This window comes from Sycon ciliatum, chromosome 1 (assembly GCF_964019385.1).
Source record: "Sycon ciliatum chromosome 1, ocSycCili1.1, whole genome shotgun sequence".
Taxonomy (NCBI): domain Eukaryota; kingdom Metazoa; phylum Porifera; class Calcarea; order Leucosolenida; family Sycettidae; genus Sycon; species Sycon ciliatum.
The window spans coordinates 48,839,806-48,858,262 of NC_088643.1; the positions used below are offsets into that span (position 1 = coordinate 48,839,806).

Below are 18,457 nucleotides of genomic sequence, written 5' to 3' on the forward strand. Positions count from 1 at the left end.
ACTGAATCAGACTACTGTACTTCTGTGTGCGTGCACTGTGCGGTCATGTTGCAACATGTGTGATAAACATGTACTATGTGTCATCTGACACTGTTGGGCGTAAGGCCTGACACCATGCGTGGCACGTTCGAACATTGCCAGGACCCAGTGCTCTCCCCGGCACTGCATCATCTGCATCTGTGGGGGAGAGGGGGAAACTGTTCTCTGCCTAATTGATGTACCTGTTTGGACCTTGGCATGTTGTTTGTCTATCATCTTGTGCCACTTCGGTAATGTAAATATTTCATTTTGTCCCCGGACACCATCATATACACTATATACACAGTACATGGTACTAGTGCACTGTGTCTCTATGTTTGTTTTAAAGTAACATGGCAGTTGGTCTACTGGACTGCTTTCTCCTTACCTATAAAGTGGCCCGTGCTGCACAAAGATTTCATCATTAGCTCATCCAGCCATCCAGGTAACACTCCTACTTGAAGTACGTGTTCCCCAGGGCAAAGCAGCAAAGTGTCTTTTTCTCCTTGTCGAATAGAGCCATCATGTCTTCCACGCCTTTCCGGACTCTATGTGTTCTGGCTGTCTTTGGGTGTATAGTGTCTCTACCAAACTCAGCTTGTGGCGCTGCTGCTCCCTCCTTCAACTCCGTTTCAGACAATGTCAATATTCAAGGAGATCGGATGGATGATTTTGAAGAGGTCAATGGTGCTGAGCTGGTGACTGTGGAGACCAGACCCAGCATGGACCGCAACACAGCAACATCTCAATGGCCGCAAACTGACCGTACACCGACTACCCCTGGGACCATCGCGTCATCTACCTCCAGTTCTCAGCAAGTGACGGATGACGATTCCGAACTTCAAGTGTCACCAGCACACGCGATGTGTCACGGGACTGGCAAGATTTGTCACGGCACAGTTGTGTTCTACTGCAACAAGAAACTGCGCGCCGTTCGCAGGAACAAGCGCTGCAACCTTCCCTGCGAAGACAGGCAGGGCAACCTGTACGCACACGGAGAGACAATGCTATGCCTGCACCGTAGCACTGGCGCCAGCTGCAGTATCGAAGACAGGGTGGCCAGCGAAGGGCGCTGCGTATGCAAGCGCTGCCACAATGCTAAGTCAAGTTACTACTTGCTTTGAAGGATGCACTACGCTTGACTGCCACCTTGAACTTGACTACTGCCCTAAACACTTGAGTGGCCATCTATTCTTTATTGGTACTTGAAGTACATGGCTGTATTTACTATAATATTTACTAGTCTCGTGGCACTTGATTATATTTGTACATGTGAAATCGCCTTCGAAATATTGTAATGAACGTCTGACATCAGCGAGAAACTAGACAAGCTCAGCTGGCATAAGAAAGGCGTACTTGTATTGGAATAGATGTTTCTTCTTTTTCTATCTCTTCTGGTACATGGACTCCCCTTTTTTTTTGATTGATTCTCTGGAAAACTGCGGGGAAACCTGCGATCACGTGTTTTTTTGGGTAGAACTATGTTATCCCTGATGATCGTAGTAATACGTGAAACTCAGAGTTGTGACAAAGCTTCCAGTCTCTCTCTCTTGTGTTATCCCTATAATTATATTCCATACTGTGTACATATACGCATCCTGGCAGTTCATCTTTATCTTTCCTTGTTCTATGTAAATAAACCTCAATCATGTTACGAGTTATGACTAACTGTCCACCAACGTAGCCAGATCGTATACAGTCAGTCAGCGAGTGCGACACAATGACACAAAATTGACAAGGTGTACTGAGACATTCACCCACCTGACACCTAGCTCCAACACCTCCGAGGCGCAACCAACAACCTTCCAACTTGGAAGGCTCAGGTTAGGAAAGGTCCAAGAGGGGAAGGAACGTTAACGAAGAAGAGCACGAGCTACATCCCACGGCAAGAAAGAATGCCTAAGGTTACTGGATGGCGACGAAACTAATAAGACTATTGGACATACCAGTCTCACTACAACTCGACGACGCAAAGCAACAGACCACCCAACTTGGGATGCTCACGTTTATGTAGTTAACATAGAAAGGGGAAGCTAAGCGAAGACGAATTGTGACAAACTGAAACGCCGAACCGGTGGGAGAGTAACTTCTAAGAATTGCTGGTGAAGGGTGTGTGGCACATAGCTGCTCTGAGTGCTATGGCGTGTTATGCTGGAATTGCAATCTGTTGGTTCCAAGCCAGGCCGCTACACATTGTTAAGTGTGAATCTATTGTACAAGTATATACACATGCACACATTGGTATCTTATTTTGCCCTGCCTGGGTTTTGGAGGGAAATGTTGGATGCAGTTGTTGGTTGTTAGCTTGTGGGTGTCAAGCGTTAATATTAAAGTCGCTTTCCGTTTTGTCTGGTGAATACCTTTAGCAAAACATGGGCCACGAATTCCCAAGTGACCGAATTCTGATGTAATAGGGCATTGAGTGGTCAGATAATGGTTCTTCGCCTCCACCTGCCGGAAGTAATATTCATCTGGATATCAGTGCCTCTGCCTCTGGCTCAACCTGCCTGGATTAACACTGAAATCTCTGCACAAGTATAACACGTGACGTCTCCCTTGACCAGAAAATAATCTAGAAATGAACTCAGAACCCAAGTTGTAGTGATAGTGACTGCGTTGTTCTTACACCACCTAGCTGTCATATGTTGCATTCTACACATCACTGCATGTGTCGTACTCACACCTTCATGATGTGCTACATTCACACTGCTGTATGTTATAGTCTCTTGTCATTCCAGTAATCATGACATTCTGGCCAGCTCACTACACTGGCGCAGTGAACAGCTCAAGCAACTTGACGCTATGGCAAAGGGACGACCTCCGAAAGAATTTTCTCCTGGCTATGGTGGAGATACGGGCGCAGACTTCAATCTCTGGCTAGAAGATGTCGATGATTATATGAAGATCTGCCAAGTGACGGACCCAGGAGAAAAGAAGTGCCTTTTCTTGAATCTCGCCGGTCTCAATGTCAGGAGGATCGTCAAAGGTTTAGTCGTTCCCGTTCCAGACGATGCAACTGACGATAACCCGGGAGACACTTACAAAGCCCTCACTGAGTCACTTCGTTGCCATTTTCGACCGTCCATCAATGCGACGTCAGAGCGGCACAAGTTTCGTCAGATTAGGCAGCTGCCGGACGAATCGGTTTCAACCTTCATGAGTCGGCTGAGAGAGAAAGTGGAACTGTGTAGTTTCGCATCGACAGATGTTGACACGGTAGTCAATACTCAAGTCCGCGACCAGTTAATTGCTGGATTGAGGTCGCAAGACTCGAGGCGCGAACTATTGAAGGAGCCTAAGCTGACTTTGGCGGACGCTCTCTCGAAGGCAGTTGCTATGGAAGCATCACTTTTGGACTCCAACTTGTACAACAGTGAACCAGGACCTAGTGTAGCAGCATGTGTGAAGCCAGAGACCACAGCGGCTGTGTCAGGCAGTGAACCCAAGCACCAGCTCAAGAGGAAAATGACGAAAGGTCCTGGCTGCAAGTACTGTGGTCGAATGCATGCCAATGGAAAGCAGTTCTGCCCAGCAGCACATGTCCGTTGCAACAGCTGCAGGAAAGTTGGCCATTTCGAAGCGGTGTGTCTCTCACGCAAGCCTAACAAAGCCAATGCAGTAGATGCGGAGGAAGACAGTGACACTGCACAAGTGGTGTATGATTCTATTTTCGCGTGCAGCGATAAGGCAGCCAGAGGCCAGTTCACCATGACACTGATGGTGAATGGCAAGCCATGTGAGGGATTGCTTGACACCGGAGCAACACGCACCATTCTCACGGATGATGTGGTGCAGCCTACCCGCTCAAGTGACCGCATACTTCGAGCATACAACGGTGGCGAAGTGAAGACTCTTGGCATGGCGGACGTCGATATTGCTGTAGGAGACAACACCATTCTCTGTGAATGTTTCGTTGTACCGGCTGGCAAGCGTTCTGTATTGTTTGGACAAGATGTCATCTCACAATTGGAACTGCTTGTGAATGCACACATGGCGGATACAGCACGTCTTGTTGAAACTGCTCCAGTTTCTATCACTGTGGACAAGAGCGCTAGACCGGTAGCCCAACCAGCTCGCCGCCCTCCATTTAGCGCCAAAGCCGACATAGAAAAGGAGTTGGCACGCCTGGCTAAGGCTGACATCATTGAGCCCGTGAAGGAGGCATCGCCTTGGGTCTCGCCTGTTGTGCCTGTCCGTAAGTCTAACGGTACACTCCGGTTATGTGTGGATTATAGACAGCTGAATAAGTCCATCATTAGAGAACGCCATTCTCTCCCAACAGTAGACGAAATAACCAGCGAGTTAGCAGGAGCACAAGTATTCTCAGTGTTGGATGCCGAATCGGGATTCCACCAGCTGTTACTGGAGGAAGAATCACGATCGTTTACAACGTTTGCTTCACACTGTGGATCGTATCGATTCAAGAGACTGCCGTTTGGTATTTCATGCGCCCCGGAAATCTTTCAGCGAGTGGTGTCGGATATTCTAGTTGGCCTGCCGGGTGTTGTTGTTTACATAGATGACATATTGATTTTCGGAAGGAATCAAGTTGAGCATGATGCTCGCCTGGCGAGTGTCTTGGAACGCCTGAAGGCAGCAAACCTCAAGCTGAACTGGGCCAAGTGTCACATCGGCAAAGACCAGGTCAAGTACCTGGGCCACACGTTGACCAGAGATGGAGTTCAGCCGGACAGCAGCAAGCTAAGCGCTATCGCCGACATGGCCGCCCCAAAGACTGTAGCGGATGCACACCGCTTCTTGGGTATGGTCACATACTTAGGAAAGTTTGTTCCTCGCCTGACTGAAGCCACAGAGCCGTTACGCCAGCTGATGAAGCGTGAACCATTCACTGTGAACGATGATCTTCTCAAAGCGTTCTCCACAGCTAAGCAAGCTGTAGTCTCTTCATTGCAAACACTTGCATATTTCCAGCCGGATGTAAACGTACCGACAGCAATCAGCTCCGATGCCTCACCTTCTGGTCTGGGAGCTATTCTGTGGCAGCAAAGCAAGGCTGGACAATGGCTGCCCATTACATGCGCCAGCCGCACGCTCACGGACACAGAGTCCCGATATTCGCAGATGGAGCGCGAGATGCTCGGCATAGTGTTTGCACTGACCCGTTTTCGCCAGTATGTTCTGGGTCGTCATGTACAGGTGTACACTGATCACAAACCTCTCATACCGATTGTGCAGAAGGCATTTGACGATGTGCCGCCTCGATTGCAGCGCTGGTTAGTCGCGCTCATGCCGTACGATTACTCCCTCAAGCATGTTCCAGGGAAGGAGCTCTTCTGTACTGATGCACTTTCCAGAACCCCGGTAGCGTCTACTGATGCTTCTCCAGCCGAATCGCGTTCTCTCCATGAGTATGTTGGCCTAGTTTTGGAAGCCGCTCCAGTAGGCATTGCAGACATTCGTTGTGCTGCACAAGATGATCCAGTAGTGAGCAAAGTGATTCAACGCGTACTGTATGATTCGTGGCTTGACATTTTGCCACCGGAGCACCCCTACTATCTCGTCCGTGATCAGCTGACAGTGGTAGATGGCATCTTAATGTTCGGTGGCAGATTCGTTATTCCTGAAGGTTTACGAACAGCGATCATGACCCTAGCACACGAAGGACATCCTGGACAAGAGGCCTTCCAAGACACCCTGCGCCAGAGAGTCTGGTGGCCAGGAATGACTAAGGATGCAAGCACATACGTGGAACGCTGCTCTGAATGCTGGAGGAGACGTACCAATAATGCGCAAGAGCTCCAACCGACTGAGGTCGTTGGCGTCTGGAGAAAGCTGGCAGTGGACATCGTATCCATTGAGGGGTACTCGATTCTCTCCATAGTCGATTATGGCTCCAGGTACCCTATTCTGAAGATAATGCGCTCGACAACCTCAGCTTCCGTCATCAATGAACTTGATGAGGTATTCTCTGCATTTGGTCTTCCCGAGACTTTAGTTTCGGACAACGGCCCTCAGTTTGTCTCTGGGGAGATGTCTTCATTTCTCAGCCGGCTTACAATTACACATGTACGATCCAGCCCAAGGTATGCCCGCTCGAATGGCATGGTGGAGCGTCTGCATCGAGTGTTAAGGGAGAGACTGTCTGCTCTTAAGCCACATCTCCCTTTCCAGAGGCGTCTTAACCAAGTGTTGTTTGACATTCGATGTTCGAGGCATAGAATGCTCGGTACATCACCAAGTGAAGCTTTGTTCTCTCGACCACTGCGTACAAGAGTCCCGGCACAACTCCACCCCACTGTTGTGAATCCCCAGCACCAGCTGAAAGCAAAAGCTGAAATGTCTGCACAACACGACTCCCGACGTGGCGTGAGAATGCTTTCTGAGCTTCGGCCTGGCACAAAAGTCACTGTGCAGGACGGGTACTGCGACAAGTCTCAGTCATGGACCGTGGTGAACCAGTTCGGCCGTCAGGTAGGAGTGACCGATGGCTCTCGCTACCTACTGAGGAATAGGCAGCATGTACGAGAGTTTGTTTCACCGCATCGCCCGGACGATTCTCCACCAATGTCGTCAGCGAACCCGTCTTTCAGCCGTCATGAGGTGGACCTTGAGCGAGCGCCAGCACAGGCGGCTCCTCGGATCGGTCAGCCTTCAGTGCCAGAACCAGATAGAACCGGAACTGGACAGTCTGCTCGGATTGGTCAGTCTACAGTGCCAGGTGCTGTTTCGGCATGTCTACCGTCTGTGGATCTGCCTCCGGGCTCGCCATGCCACAACATGCCACTCTCTCAACCTTCATCTGCACGTGAAAGCCAGCCTGCTTCGAAGGAACACACTTCAGCTGCTTCCGGCAAGCGCTCATTCGTCGATGGTTCAGTGACTCGCTCCGGACGGCATATCAAATTTACTGAGAAGGCACGGCTCTACGCAGACAGTTTATCCTAAAAGATTATTGCAAAAAATGCATCATACTCACTCTGAAAGTTCAACTTGACAACTTTTTGTGTTTTTTGAAGTTGAGTTCCTATCTTCCTCCATTGGGTGCTTTGAAATTCAAAACTTCATATTGTGTTCTCTCTTCTTCTTCTTTTTTTTAAATTCCTTCTATTTGCTTTCCCCGGCACCGGCTTTTTGTTTGGGAGAAGGAGTGATGTAGTGATAGTGACTGCGTTGTTCTTACACCACCTAGCTGTCATATGTTGCATTCTACACATCACTGCATGTGTCGTACTCACACCTTCATGATGTGCTACATTCACACTGCTGTATGTTATAGTCTCTTGTCATTCCAGTAATCATGACATTCTGGCCAGCTCACTACACAAGTCACAGCTTTTTGGGGGGGGGGGGGGGGGGGGAGCTTGTACCGATGACTCAGAGCACGAGAAATATAGTACAATGGCAGGACTTGGGTAAGGAATGAAGAGGACTGGCGTTGCAACCAGAGTGCGTGATCTTCAACTGACGTCTTGCAATGGTGGTAGAAGCAGGTAAAAGACTCCGAGTAGTTTTAACCCGCCGTGAACACAGATTGACTGGAGTGCTTACACGACGCATGGAGCTTGACTCGGGCTGAAATCGAGACTGAATCAGACTACTGTACTTCTGTGTGCGTGCACTGTGCGGTCACGTTGCAACATGTGTGATAAACATGTACTATGTGTCATCTGACACTGTTGGGCGTAAGGCCTGACACCATGCGTGGCACGTTCGAACATTGCCAGGACCCAGTGCTCTCCCCGGCACTGCATCATCTGCATCTGTGGGGGAGAGGGGGAAACTGTTCTCTGCCTAATCGATGTACCTGTTTGGACCTTGGCATGTTGTTTGTCTTTCATGTTGTGCCACTTCGGTAATGTAAACATTTCATTTTGTCCCCGGACACCATCATATACAGTATATACCCCGTACATGGTACTAGTGCACTGTGTCTCTATGTTTGTTTTAAAGTAACATTGCAGTTGGTCTACTGGACTGCTGCTTTCTCCTTACCTATAAAGTGGCCCGTGCTGCCCAAAGATTTCATCATTAGCTCATCCAGCCATCCAGGTAACAGTCCTACTTGAAGTACGTGTTCCCCAGGGCAAAGCAGCAAAGTGTCTTTTTCTTCTGGTCGAATAGAGCCATCATGTCTTCCACGCCTTTCCGAACTCTGTGTGTCTGTCTGGCTGTCTTCGGGTGGATGGTGTCTCTACCAAACTCAGCTTGTGGCGCTGCTGCTGCCTCCTTCAATTCCGTTTCAGACCATGTCAATATTCAAGAAGATCGGATGGATGATTTTGAAGAGGTCAATGGTGCTGAGCTGGTGACTGTGGAGACCAGACCCAGCATGGACCGCAACACAGCAACATCTCAATGGCCACAAACTGACCGTACTCCGACGACGCCTGGGACCATCGCGTCATCTACCTCCAGTTCTCAGCAAGTGGCGCATGACGATTCCAAACTTCAAGTGTCACCAGCAAACTCGGTGTGTCATCGGACTGGCAAGATTTGTCACGGCACAGTCGTGTTCTATTGCAACAAGAAACTGCGCGCCGTTCGCAGGAACAAGCGCTGCAACCTTCCCTGCGAAGACAGGCAGGGCAACCTGTACGCACACGGAGAGACAATGCTATGCCTGCACCGTAGCACTGGCGGCAGCTGCAGTATCGAAGACAGGGTGGCCAGCGAAGGGCGCTGCGTGTGCAAGCGCTGCCACAATGCTAAGTCAAGTTACTACTTGCTTTGATGGATGCACTACGCTTGACTGCCACCTTGAACTTGACTACTGCCCTAAACACTTGAGTGGCCATCTATTCTTTATTGGTACTTGAAGTACATGGCTGTATTTACTATAATATTTACTAGTCTCGTGGCACTTGATTATATTTGTACATGTGAAATCGCCTTCAAACTATTGTCATGAACGTCTGACATCAGCGAGAAACTAGACAAGCTCAGCTGGCACAAGAAAGGCATACTTGGATTGGAGTTGAATATGTGTTTTTTTTTTATCTCTTCTGGTACATGTACTCATCTATTTTGTATTTATCTTTTGTATTTATTTCCTGGGAAACTGCGGGGAAACCTGCGATCACGTGCTGCTTTTTTTGGTAGAACTATGTTATCCCTATATTGATTGTCCTTGTTGTTCTGTTCTATGTTATCCCTATAATTATATTCCCAAATTGTGTATATACACGCATCCTGGCAATTCATCTTTATCTTTCCTTGTTCTATGTGGCGGGTCTGATCTCCTCACCTCCCATTGCTCTAGGAGTTGCAACTGCGCCTTGATCCTAGAGGGTGGTGGTGTTCCTGCGGATACGGAACACTCGGCTAGAAGTCGAGTCTCATGCGAACCATGAATTTATATTTATTTTATTCTATGTAAATAAACCTCAGTCGTTTTCTGGAGCTGTAAAGTGTAGTTTGTGTATGGGGTGGAGTGTGTATGGGGTGGAGTGTTTTGACGTTGGACAAACCCGAACGTTACAAACCATTGCTCACGCTACCAATTTTTTGTTTTGTTTTTGTTTGTGCTATTTTCCCAAGTTTCTTGCTGCTTATACCCTTCATCTCTGTCTGGTTCGTTTGACAGCGTTGTTGTCACATGACTGACTACTGATATCACATGACTGCCTGACTGCCTGACTGCCTCCCTGAGGTAGTTATGTTGATCGATATGATTGGCTGTTGTAAGGGTGCTCGAGTAGTGATACTTGCTACCGGAGCACGGTGCCACAAATCCATCCGCCAGCCGCATCTTGCTTAGGTGCTGCTGATAAATTTGCGCACAGCATAGGGAGGCTCTTTGTTGCTGTCGCATGGCCGCTAGCATATTGTGTTGTCCAAGTGTTTGCCACCGCGTACAGCACCCCCCCCCCCCCCCCCCCAGGCACATTTTACGACCTGACGGGTTCTAAAAAGTTTTACTCTTTATTACTGGACACTTATTAATGTAGAAAGGAAAAGGAAATATAGATACGAGTTGAGAGTAACTCTCCATCACTGTAACCAGATACTATGTACAGTCAGAAAGTGCAACAACTAGGCACAAAACTGGCAGAGTACTGAGACATTCGACGTCCTGACACCTAGCTTCAACACATCTCCGTAGCGCTAACCGACAGCCTTCCAACTTGGAAGGTTCAAGGTTATGGAAAGACCAAAGAGGGGAAGGCAAGCGCAACGAAATGAGTACAAGCTACAGTCGCAACGGAACAAAGAATGTCGATTGTAACTGGACTATGACGAGACCAGTAGGATATTTGACAAAGCGGTCTAACTACAATTCGAAGCAGCAAAGCAGCACACCACCCAACTTATTAATGGTAAATTATATGTAAACAGTTTCCTCTGAGACAAAAATGCGATAATACTCATAAAAAGGACACACTTCAGGCTCATTACAAACATCTTGAAAGTTTTCGTCTTCACAAGTATACTTTCAAGCCTTCTCATCAGGTGAAATACAGGCAAGGGAAAAGGAACAGGAACAGTTCGATGTTTGTAATGAGCCTGAAGTGTGTCCTTTTTTATGAGTATTAAATTATATGTAAGAAATCTTTTTTCTTCTAACTTCACTCAGTTCAGCGCAGGATTACACCAGCAGTTGAATCGGCTGAGAGATTAGATTCGATGGCTCGTTTGTGCTACATCCAGCGTGTTCTGTGTGCAGTTCAGGCATGCCAAGTCCAATGGGTACATCAGCATGCCACACACTTGGAAACAGTACACTTTTCTTCTTTCTGAGAAGAAAGTGACGCAGACGTTTTTTTCTCTTCCTAGTATGTGGACAGTGTGGGGATAGTATGGAGATAGTATGGGAATAGCATAGGGACAGTATGAGGATAGTATGGGAATAATATGGAGATAGTATGAGGATAGTATGTGGCAATAAATGGGCTTCAGTTTGTCACAAGTGCTGTACCTGGCTTTCCAGAAAGGACAACTAAGCGGCATGGCGTTTAGCGATCCAGATTAAATTCCTTCTTCTAGCATTGTGCCCTGGTGTGTCCAGTGACTCTTTGCTGCTGGGTGTTTGGTTCAGATAGGCTCCCTCTTTGGCTGCTCCTTGTTCTCACTGTTAGTAGTGCAGTGTCACTTCCAGGCACTTACTTTTACCCACTTACTTTCCACTCAGTTAGATACTAGTACTCTCATCTCTGGCAGTGGGTTTCCTCATTGTCTTTGATGTATACCGCACTCTTCACAATATGTGTGTGTGTGTGTGTGTGTGTGTGTGTGTGTGTGTGTGTGTGTGTGTGTGTACTGCGTGTGTGTGTACGCTATACGTGTACTTCAAAAGAAGTATGTTGCAGTATTTGCTTGATATCAGGCAACAGTGCTAAATGTAGCCATACTGGGCATTGGTTTTCCTTGCCTGGAAAATTAAAGTTGATCAAGGTGATCATGGTGATCAAGGTGAACTGCTAGCTGGTATATTTCTGGATTCACCAGACGAACGTATTGCTGCATGAACTCTGGAAGCATGATGCTTCTGTTTCCCTAATGAAGAAACATTCTTCTTTGTTTCCTATCCTCCTTGATCCAATACAAGTCATGGTGCATTGGTGATGCAGCTTGCAAGCTTGCATCTTTCTGTTCGGCATGGCTAATGAGTTTTAGTATGTTTGTGATGGAGGACATTGAGAAGGATGCTAATGTGGACGCTTGTCTGTCCTGCAGTTTCCTGGTTGGAGGCAACAGGGATAGGGATCCTTGTCGGGATGAGCGAGTTTGCTTGGGAGTTTGTGATCCGAGTGTCAGTCTCCGGGGTGCATGGAAATTCTCTCGAGAATGTGTCTTCATGGCATGGTGGACGGCTTGATGTCCAGTAAATTCAGGCTCTGGCTGCAGTCAGGCTTCAGCCCCTGGTGACCTAGGTGTGCACCTTTGGGACAATGTGTTATGTTGATGATTTTGAGTGACAACAGTCAGCTTTCGGGAAGTTTGGCTGTCCCAGGCCTGCTTCCAGTTGTTACCCCAATTCTTGTAATGGTGTGCAGCCTGAGGCTATACCTGTAGGTACATGCAGATCAGTAGCTTGCCATCAGCCATGACACGTGTGCCATCTGCCAAGGAAAGTGTGGTCCCTTTGCTACCAGCACGTTGTGTCACCGCGAGGCATAGTGAATGTTTCATGAGCACTCTCTCAGCCAGAGGTTTTGCTCACGCGCCGCCATGGAGGATGTCTGGATGCTGGTTTGCGGTCACACTCACAGTGTGTGGGTGGCTTGGCTGGTCACACTCACAGTGTGTGGGTGGCTTGGCTGGCTTGTACGAGTATATTCACTACTAGTATTCATTATTCATGTTTTTCTTCACGCTGAATAGTAGAGCCTTGTATATCCTGTCAGTGTGCATGCAGGCAGTATTCCTTTTGTTTTTTTCTCGTTCCCATCGTGCATGCATCCTCTATCAGTACCTTGCTGTACAGTGATGCGATGCTTGGTAGTCCCTGTTGCTAATTTTAGACATGACGTGTGTGTACGGATGACGTTACTTTATTCTAAGCACGAAGCAGGATGCTTGTGCTCATGGATGACAATGTTCGTTGTGTCATGTGGTTTGGGCTCGTATCTCGTGTGACAAACTTCATCTGCAGTAGTTCATGTTCATTGACTTGTTTTGTACTTGTTTGTCCTGAGCAATGTCTGGTTACAGTGTGGGGTGGGCTTTCTTGACTATAAAAGAGATCAGATTTGCTCAGCTCATCATTACCCAGCTCTCACAAGCCAGAAGCAAGTCTCCTCTAGCAAAAGTGATAGCAGCAGTGTTCAGCCAGCTTTCTTTTCACCTCCAGAATGTCTTCCCTTCTCCATGTTGCCTTGCTTCTCACCGCTGCTGGTCTGGCTTTCTTGTCAGGTGCTCCTGCTGCTTCCATTACAGGGGGCACCGATGAATACGTCATGGTACACATGGTGTTGGGTGATGTTGAAGAAGCTGACAGCGCTGCTGATGGTAATTTAAACCACACTTTCAATGCTGCCAACTCGACGGAGACTAGCAGCACTGGTACAGTCAGTCCATCCACCCACCGTGTCCTGGGTGTGGCCGGAGTTCCTGCTCCAACCACCAGTGTCTCCATTGATGCTAGTGAAGAAGACGCTTCCACCCCGGTTGGTCAACTCTCCTTGGTAGACTCCAACTGCCGCAAGAACGGCAAGGGACGTATGTGCCACGGCACCGTCGTGTTCTACTGCAACAAGAAGCTGCGCGCCATTCGCAGGAACAAGCGCTGCGAACTTCCCTGTGAAGACAGGCAGGGTAACCTGTACGCACATGGCGAGTCGATGCCGTGCAGGCGTATTGGCAGCGGACGGGTATGCAGCAGTGAAGAACTTCAGTCTGGCCAGGGGCTATGCCTGTGCGCACGCTGCAACAATACCAAGCCAAAGTATGTGGAGCGGGTTTGATCTCTTTTTCTTGTCATTTTCGCATTTTGTGTTGATCATTTCCTTCTGTCCTATGCTTTCGCGTGGCTATTACTCTTGCATGAACTTTGAGATTTGAGTACAGAGTTGCAATGATGACATACTGTATCTATTTATCACTGATGACTCTATCTCTCACTCACTTGCCTTTGATCTTTGAAGTATTGATATCTTATTCCACGATCTATGAAGTACTTTGCATATAATATAATATGTGTGCATAATGGTTGATTACACAGAAAACTATCATCATCTGATCATGAACACTCTTGAATAAGACTGGTAAGAATGCCGTATAAATAGTTATTATATCTACTTACTGTACTTTTTGTTTTGGGACTTTATTATAAATTTTTAAGTTACTTTCTTATCTCCCTCTTTTCCAGTACAAGCTACAAGTGCAAATTAGTCTGACTTGTACATCCATAGGTATGCTCTCTTTTTGAAAATGAACATTCCAGCCATGAAATCACCAAGTCCTTGGATGGGAGTGTGGATTGAGTGATAGCGTGTGTGGTGTTCGAATGTAATGAAATATGGGGCTGCAAGGAGCCAGTCTGGCACACGGCCTGTACTTACCAACTGACAAAAGTGGAGTGTGCGCCGGTGTGTGTGTGTGTGTGTGTGTGTGTGTGTGTGTGTGTGCGTGTGCGTGTGCGTGTGCGTGTGTGTGTGTGTGAGTGTGTGTAACTTCCAGTGTGGCTAGTGGTCGACACACCATTGAGCCTCTCGCATTATACATGCACTCACACCTTGTGCCTGCTACCACTTGCATCTTGCCTGCCACAATGTGCCCTTGTCAAGTTGTGCACTGGCCTGGGATTGTTTGGCACACATGCTGCTATTCTGAGAATGTGTTTGCCTAGTGGACACCTTCTCTACGGCTGACTGTGGAGTTCCTGTGTACAGTGTCACTGTGCGCTCAATCAGAACACAGCACGTCATGACTGTGCTGGACTGCTGGTGTAGCGCTAGGGTTAGGGCAGTGGATGAGTCACTGTGCTGGTTAGTGTTAGGGCAGTGGATGAGCCAGGGTCACTGTGCTGGTATAGCGCTAGTGCTAGGGTTAGGGTAGTGGATGAGCCAGGGTCACTGTGCTGGTTAGTGTTAGGGCAGTGGATGAGCCAGGGTCACTGTGCTGGTATAGCGCTAGTGCTAGGGTTAGGGCAGTGGATGAGCCAGGGTCACTGTGCTGGTATAGCGCTAGTGCTAGGGCAGTGGATGAGCCAGGGTCACTGTGCTGGTGTAGTGCTAGTGTTAGGGCAGTGGATGAGCCAGCCCGGGATGACTTTGAGCTCTGCAGTAGAGGTAGCTACCATAGCAGTGACTGCTTCTGTGGTGATTTCGCTCGTAAGCTTTCTCCCTGCTCACCTCAAAGCATGGTAGTGTTTAGTTATGGAGATGCTCGGCTGACAGTTCAGTCGTGACAGACGCTTTAAGCCATGGGGATTTCCCCTTGTAGGAGAACTCTGAACAGGACCTCAGGCATGCCATCAGCCGTCCGAAAGAAGTTACTGACTGGCATGGCAAAACCGTGCACTTCCTTTAAAAACACTGTGGTGCCAAACCAGCTTCTGTAGGGTGGCAGTGCCCCTGCTATGCGCTAGTAGCTAAGTCCTGTTATTCTTGTCTGTGCTTACATACTTGTGCCACGTCATCTATCAGGAGCCGTGCAGGTCCATCCAAGCATGATCTATTGTGGAGGGGAAAACCCAACAACCGTGTTTCTTTGTTACTTGTTATCAGCGGGCGGTGCTGAAACAAGGTTTAGCATGCTTGACAGTTAGACTGCCAGATTGGAAAGTATACGTGCACCGTATCATGCTGACTTGTTGCAGTGGGGATGTAGAGAAAACGTGTTGTTGCCGGGTGCCCGTTTGTCTGGCATGCAGTTCTGGTCGTGTCAAAGGGAGAGGAAGGTGTGGGAAGATGGCGCCATTCCTGTGTCGGATGCCGGTGTCCAACGGAACACCATTGTGGCCGTGTGCTCCCGGAACACGTCGTTGATGATAGCGGCTTGTGTGTGCCCACCACTCACTGCTACTGACTTGTGCACACGCATCATGCTGTGCTTTCCGTGCATCGGATGCCGGTGTGGGTGTCACAATGGAGCATGCGTAATGGCATAATGTGTGTGGGTATGCTATTTTGAGGAAGTGACTCTCCCAGTGGCAGCTGAATATGCATTTCATACAAAGTCATATCACCTGCCTGTTGTCAGGTCATTTCTAGCATTTGGCCAATCAGAGCAGCACCATACCCGGACATTATCAGACGATAATGCCCGGTACGGCGTACCTATGCCCATTAGGAATGACCCCACTCGTACTACGTACGCTGGTGCACTGTCAATTATGTACCAGACAGTACAGTGGCAGTACTCCAGCACACATAGAACACATTGGACCATTTCTTGAAGGACACCATACGCACTTGCACACTCCGCACAAAGCGAGAATACTATGTCCACCGTCCAAAACAATGTTATTTTACTAGCAATGTCGAGATAGGAGACGTATGGGACAAGAGAATGACAAGCAGCATGTCTATTACAATGTATTGCTAAATTTGAGGTGACAAGAGAGAGAGAGAGAGAGAGAGAGAGAGAGAGAGAGAGAGAGAGAGAGAGAGAGAGAGAGAGAGAGAGAGAGAGAGAGAGAGAGAGAGAGAGAGAGAGAGAGAGAGAGAGAGAGAGAGAGAGAGAGAGAGAGAGAGAGGGAGAGAGAGGGGGAGAGAGAGCGAGAGAGAGAGAGAGAGAGGGGGGGGGGAGCTGTGTTGCAACTCCGAGTTTGACGTAGTCACGATCATCTGGCAGGTGACTAAGTGAAACTTGGAGTTGCAGCACAGCTTCCTCTCTCTCTCTCCCTTGTGTGGAAGGCTCTGCCTTATATGGGTATTGAGCACTCTTCAGACAGTGGAGCATGCTACTTGATTATGTAAATTTGAGATGAACAATTAAGCAGCTTTTTCTAATTGGTAATGAGGTCTGTGGTGTCCGTTCGTACCCAGCTTGTTTGTGGGCAACCACTGCTTATCCATTGAGTTTGACTGGGTTGTCTACCTCGTAAATTAATTACTCATGGGTAAGTTAAGCAGTCGTGGGCAATGTTCTATCATTCCCAACCAGGGATTTTACGACTCCCTATTGTCAACATCAACCTGCCTGGGAGTGTACCTGTTTAGGCCGTACTGGCGGGTGTTTCCATCCCATGCAATGAATGAGCGCTTAAGCAACATTAGATTGCTTTGGAAAGTGAGGAATTTGGGTGGTACCACGATGAGAGCATGGTCATTGTGGGTGTGTTTGCGTGCGTGCTTGTGTGTGTGTGTGTGTGTGTGTGTGTGTGTGTGTGTGTGTGTGTGTGTGTGTGTGCGTGTGTGTGTGCGTGTGTGTGTGTGTGCGTGCATGTGTGTGTGTGCGTGCCAATGGAGCTTACGACCAGGGAGTAGTAAAATACCGGGAAATGACACGCCAATATCCTGATTTTTGATGCCTGCCTCGCAAACATAATTGTTTTGGTAGATTATGATTGGCTTAGACTACTGATTTCAGTGTAGAAATGCAGCCCTGGCAGCAGCAGGGAGCGTGCTTAGACTACTGATTTCAGTGTAGAAATGCAGCCCTGGCAGCAGCAGGGAGCGTGCTTAGACTACTGATTTCAGTGTAGAAATGCCCCTGGCAGCAGCAGGGAGCGTGCTTAGACTACTGATTTCAGTGTAGAAATGCAGCCCTGGCAGCAGCAGGGAGCGTGCTTAGACTACTGATTTCAGTGTAGAAATGCAGCCCTGGCAGCAGCAGGGAGCGTGCTTAGACTACTGATTTCAGTGTAGAAATGCAGCCCTGGCAGCAGCAGGGAGCGTGCTTAGACTACTGATTTCAGTGTAGAAATGCAGCCCTGGCAGCAGCAGCAGGGAGCGTGTACTGTGCAAACGAATGTGGTGCTGCATGCGTGACCCACTTTACATCTTTACATGCAATGAACTGGGCCGGCACCCACACACACACGGTCAGCTGGGTACTCGCTACTGGGAGGTTTGGCTCCCTTGTCGGGCGCTGGTTGTGAGACTTACACGTACCACCTTGCCCTCGCTGCTAGTCGCTGGCTGCACCTGCCACTGTGGTACCTCAGGCACGGTGGTGGCCTGGCGCCAAGTGATACTTCCTAAGCTGCCTGTGTTTCTCGACACAATCTCTAGCAGATGGCAGCATGAATGGTAGCATGGACTTTACTGCTTACGTTAATCTTCCATGTCAGACGATGATTGTATTGCTTGTGCCTGTCACGCTTGTGCTATCTGCACAGCCCATGCCACTCGACTTCTACACAACTCATTTCTATGAGAAGCGGGAAAGACAAGGTTGAACGGCGCCTGGAGCAACTTGGTGTGATGGACAATCAGGTAATCAGGTACAGTCCCAGTCGCAGTCCCAGTTTGCACATGTTTGTTCTTTTACAAATACACTCAACTTCGCTATAATACGGCTGCGGATATAACGACAATTCGCGAATAACGACAGAATTTCCATGCCCAGAGCAAAGTCCATTCTACCTGTATGCATATAATGAGCTTCGGGTATAACGACACTCGCGAATAAGAACACTTTTCTGATGCCCGGCCAAGAGTTCGTTATACGCAAAGTTGACTTTACGAAGTCTTTCTTCACCTGAGAGATTATCTAGGGGACTCTTTCTTGTCTTGAAATGTGTCCTGCAGCCGATGTTTGTAAATCACTTCCGATTGAGTTTGGGGACTGCTAATGTTTGTGACGAGCGCGCTGTGTCCCTTTTTGCCAGCCTGAGCCTGAAGCTAAGAGTATGTATGTGCTTGTGCGTGGGAGAGTTCTAAAAAAAGGAGGGTGGGGAGGGTGGGGCGCACCACCACCCGGCTACAGTGTAGTGTGTTCTTCTGGGGGAACCTCCCTCCCCTCCCCTCCCCCCCCCCATTTGGCAAAGTTTTTATTTTTTTTTTATTTTTACTAAGGCCACAGCTTCCAATCATGACATGCAAAGCAGCGGGTGCAGCATCGCAGGCAATGAAATCGTGGACGTGGTGAC

The 18,457-nt window shown here is 48.4% G+C and overlaps 1 protein-coding gene across 1 annotated transcript in view; it reads left to right on the forward strand.

Annotated features, from left to right (window-relative positions):
* The window catches only part of LOC135830603 (fanconi-associated nuclease 1-like), a 62,293-nt gene extending 44,465 nt beyond the window's left edge, over nt 1-17,828 (forward strand). Inside the window, exon 11 of the mRNA XM_065342859.1 lies at nt 17,705-17,828. Coding sequence (XP_065198931.1) covers nt 17,705-17,764 — 60 coding nt within the window. The 3' untranslated portion in view covers nt 17,765-17,828. The remainder of the gene's footprint in view (nt 1-17,704) is intronic.
* Nucleotides 17,829-18,457: the final 629 nt, after the last annotated feature.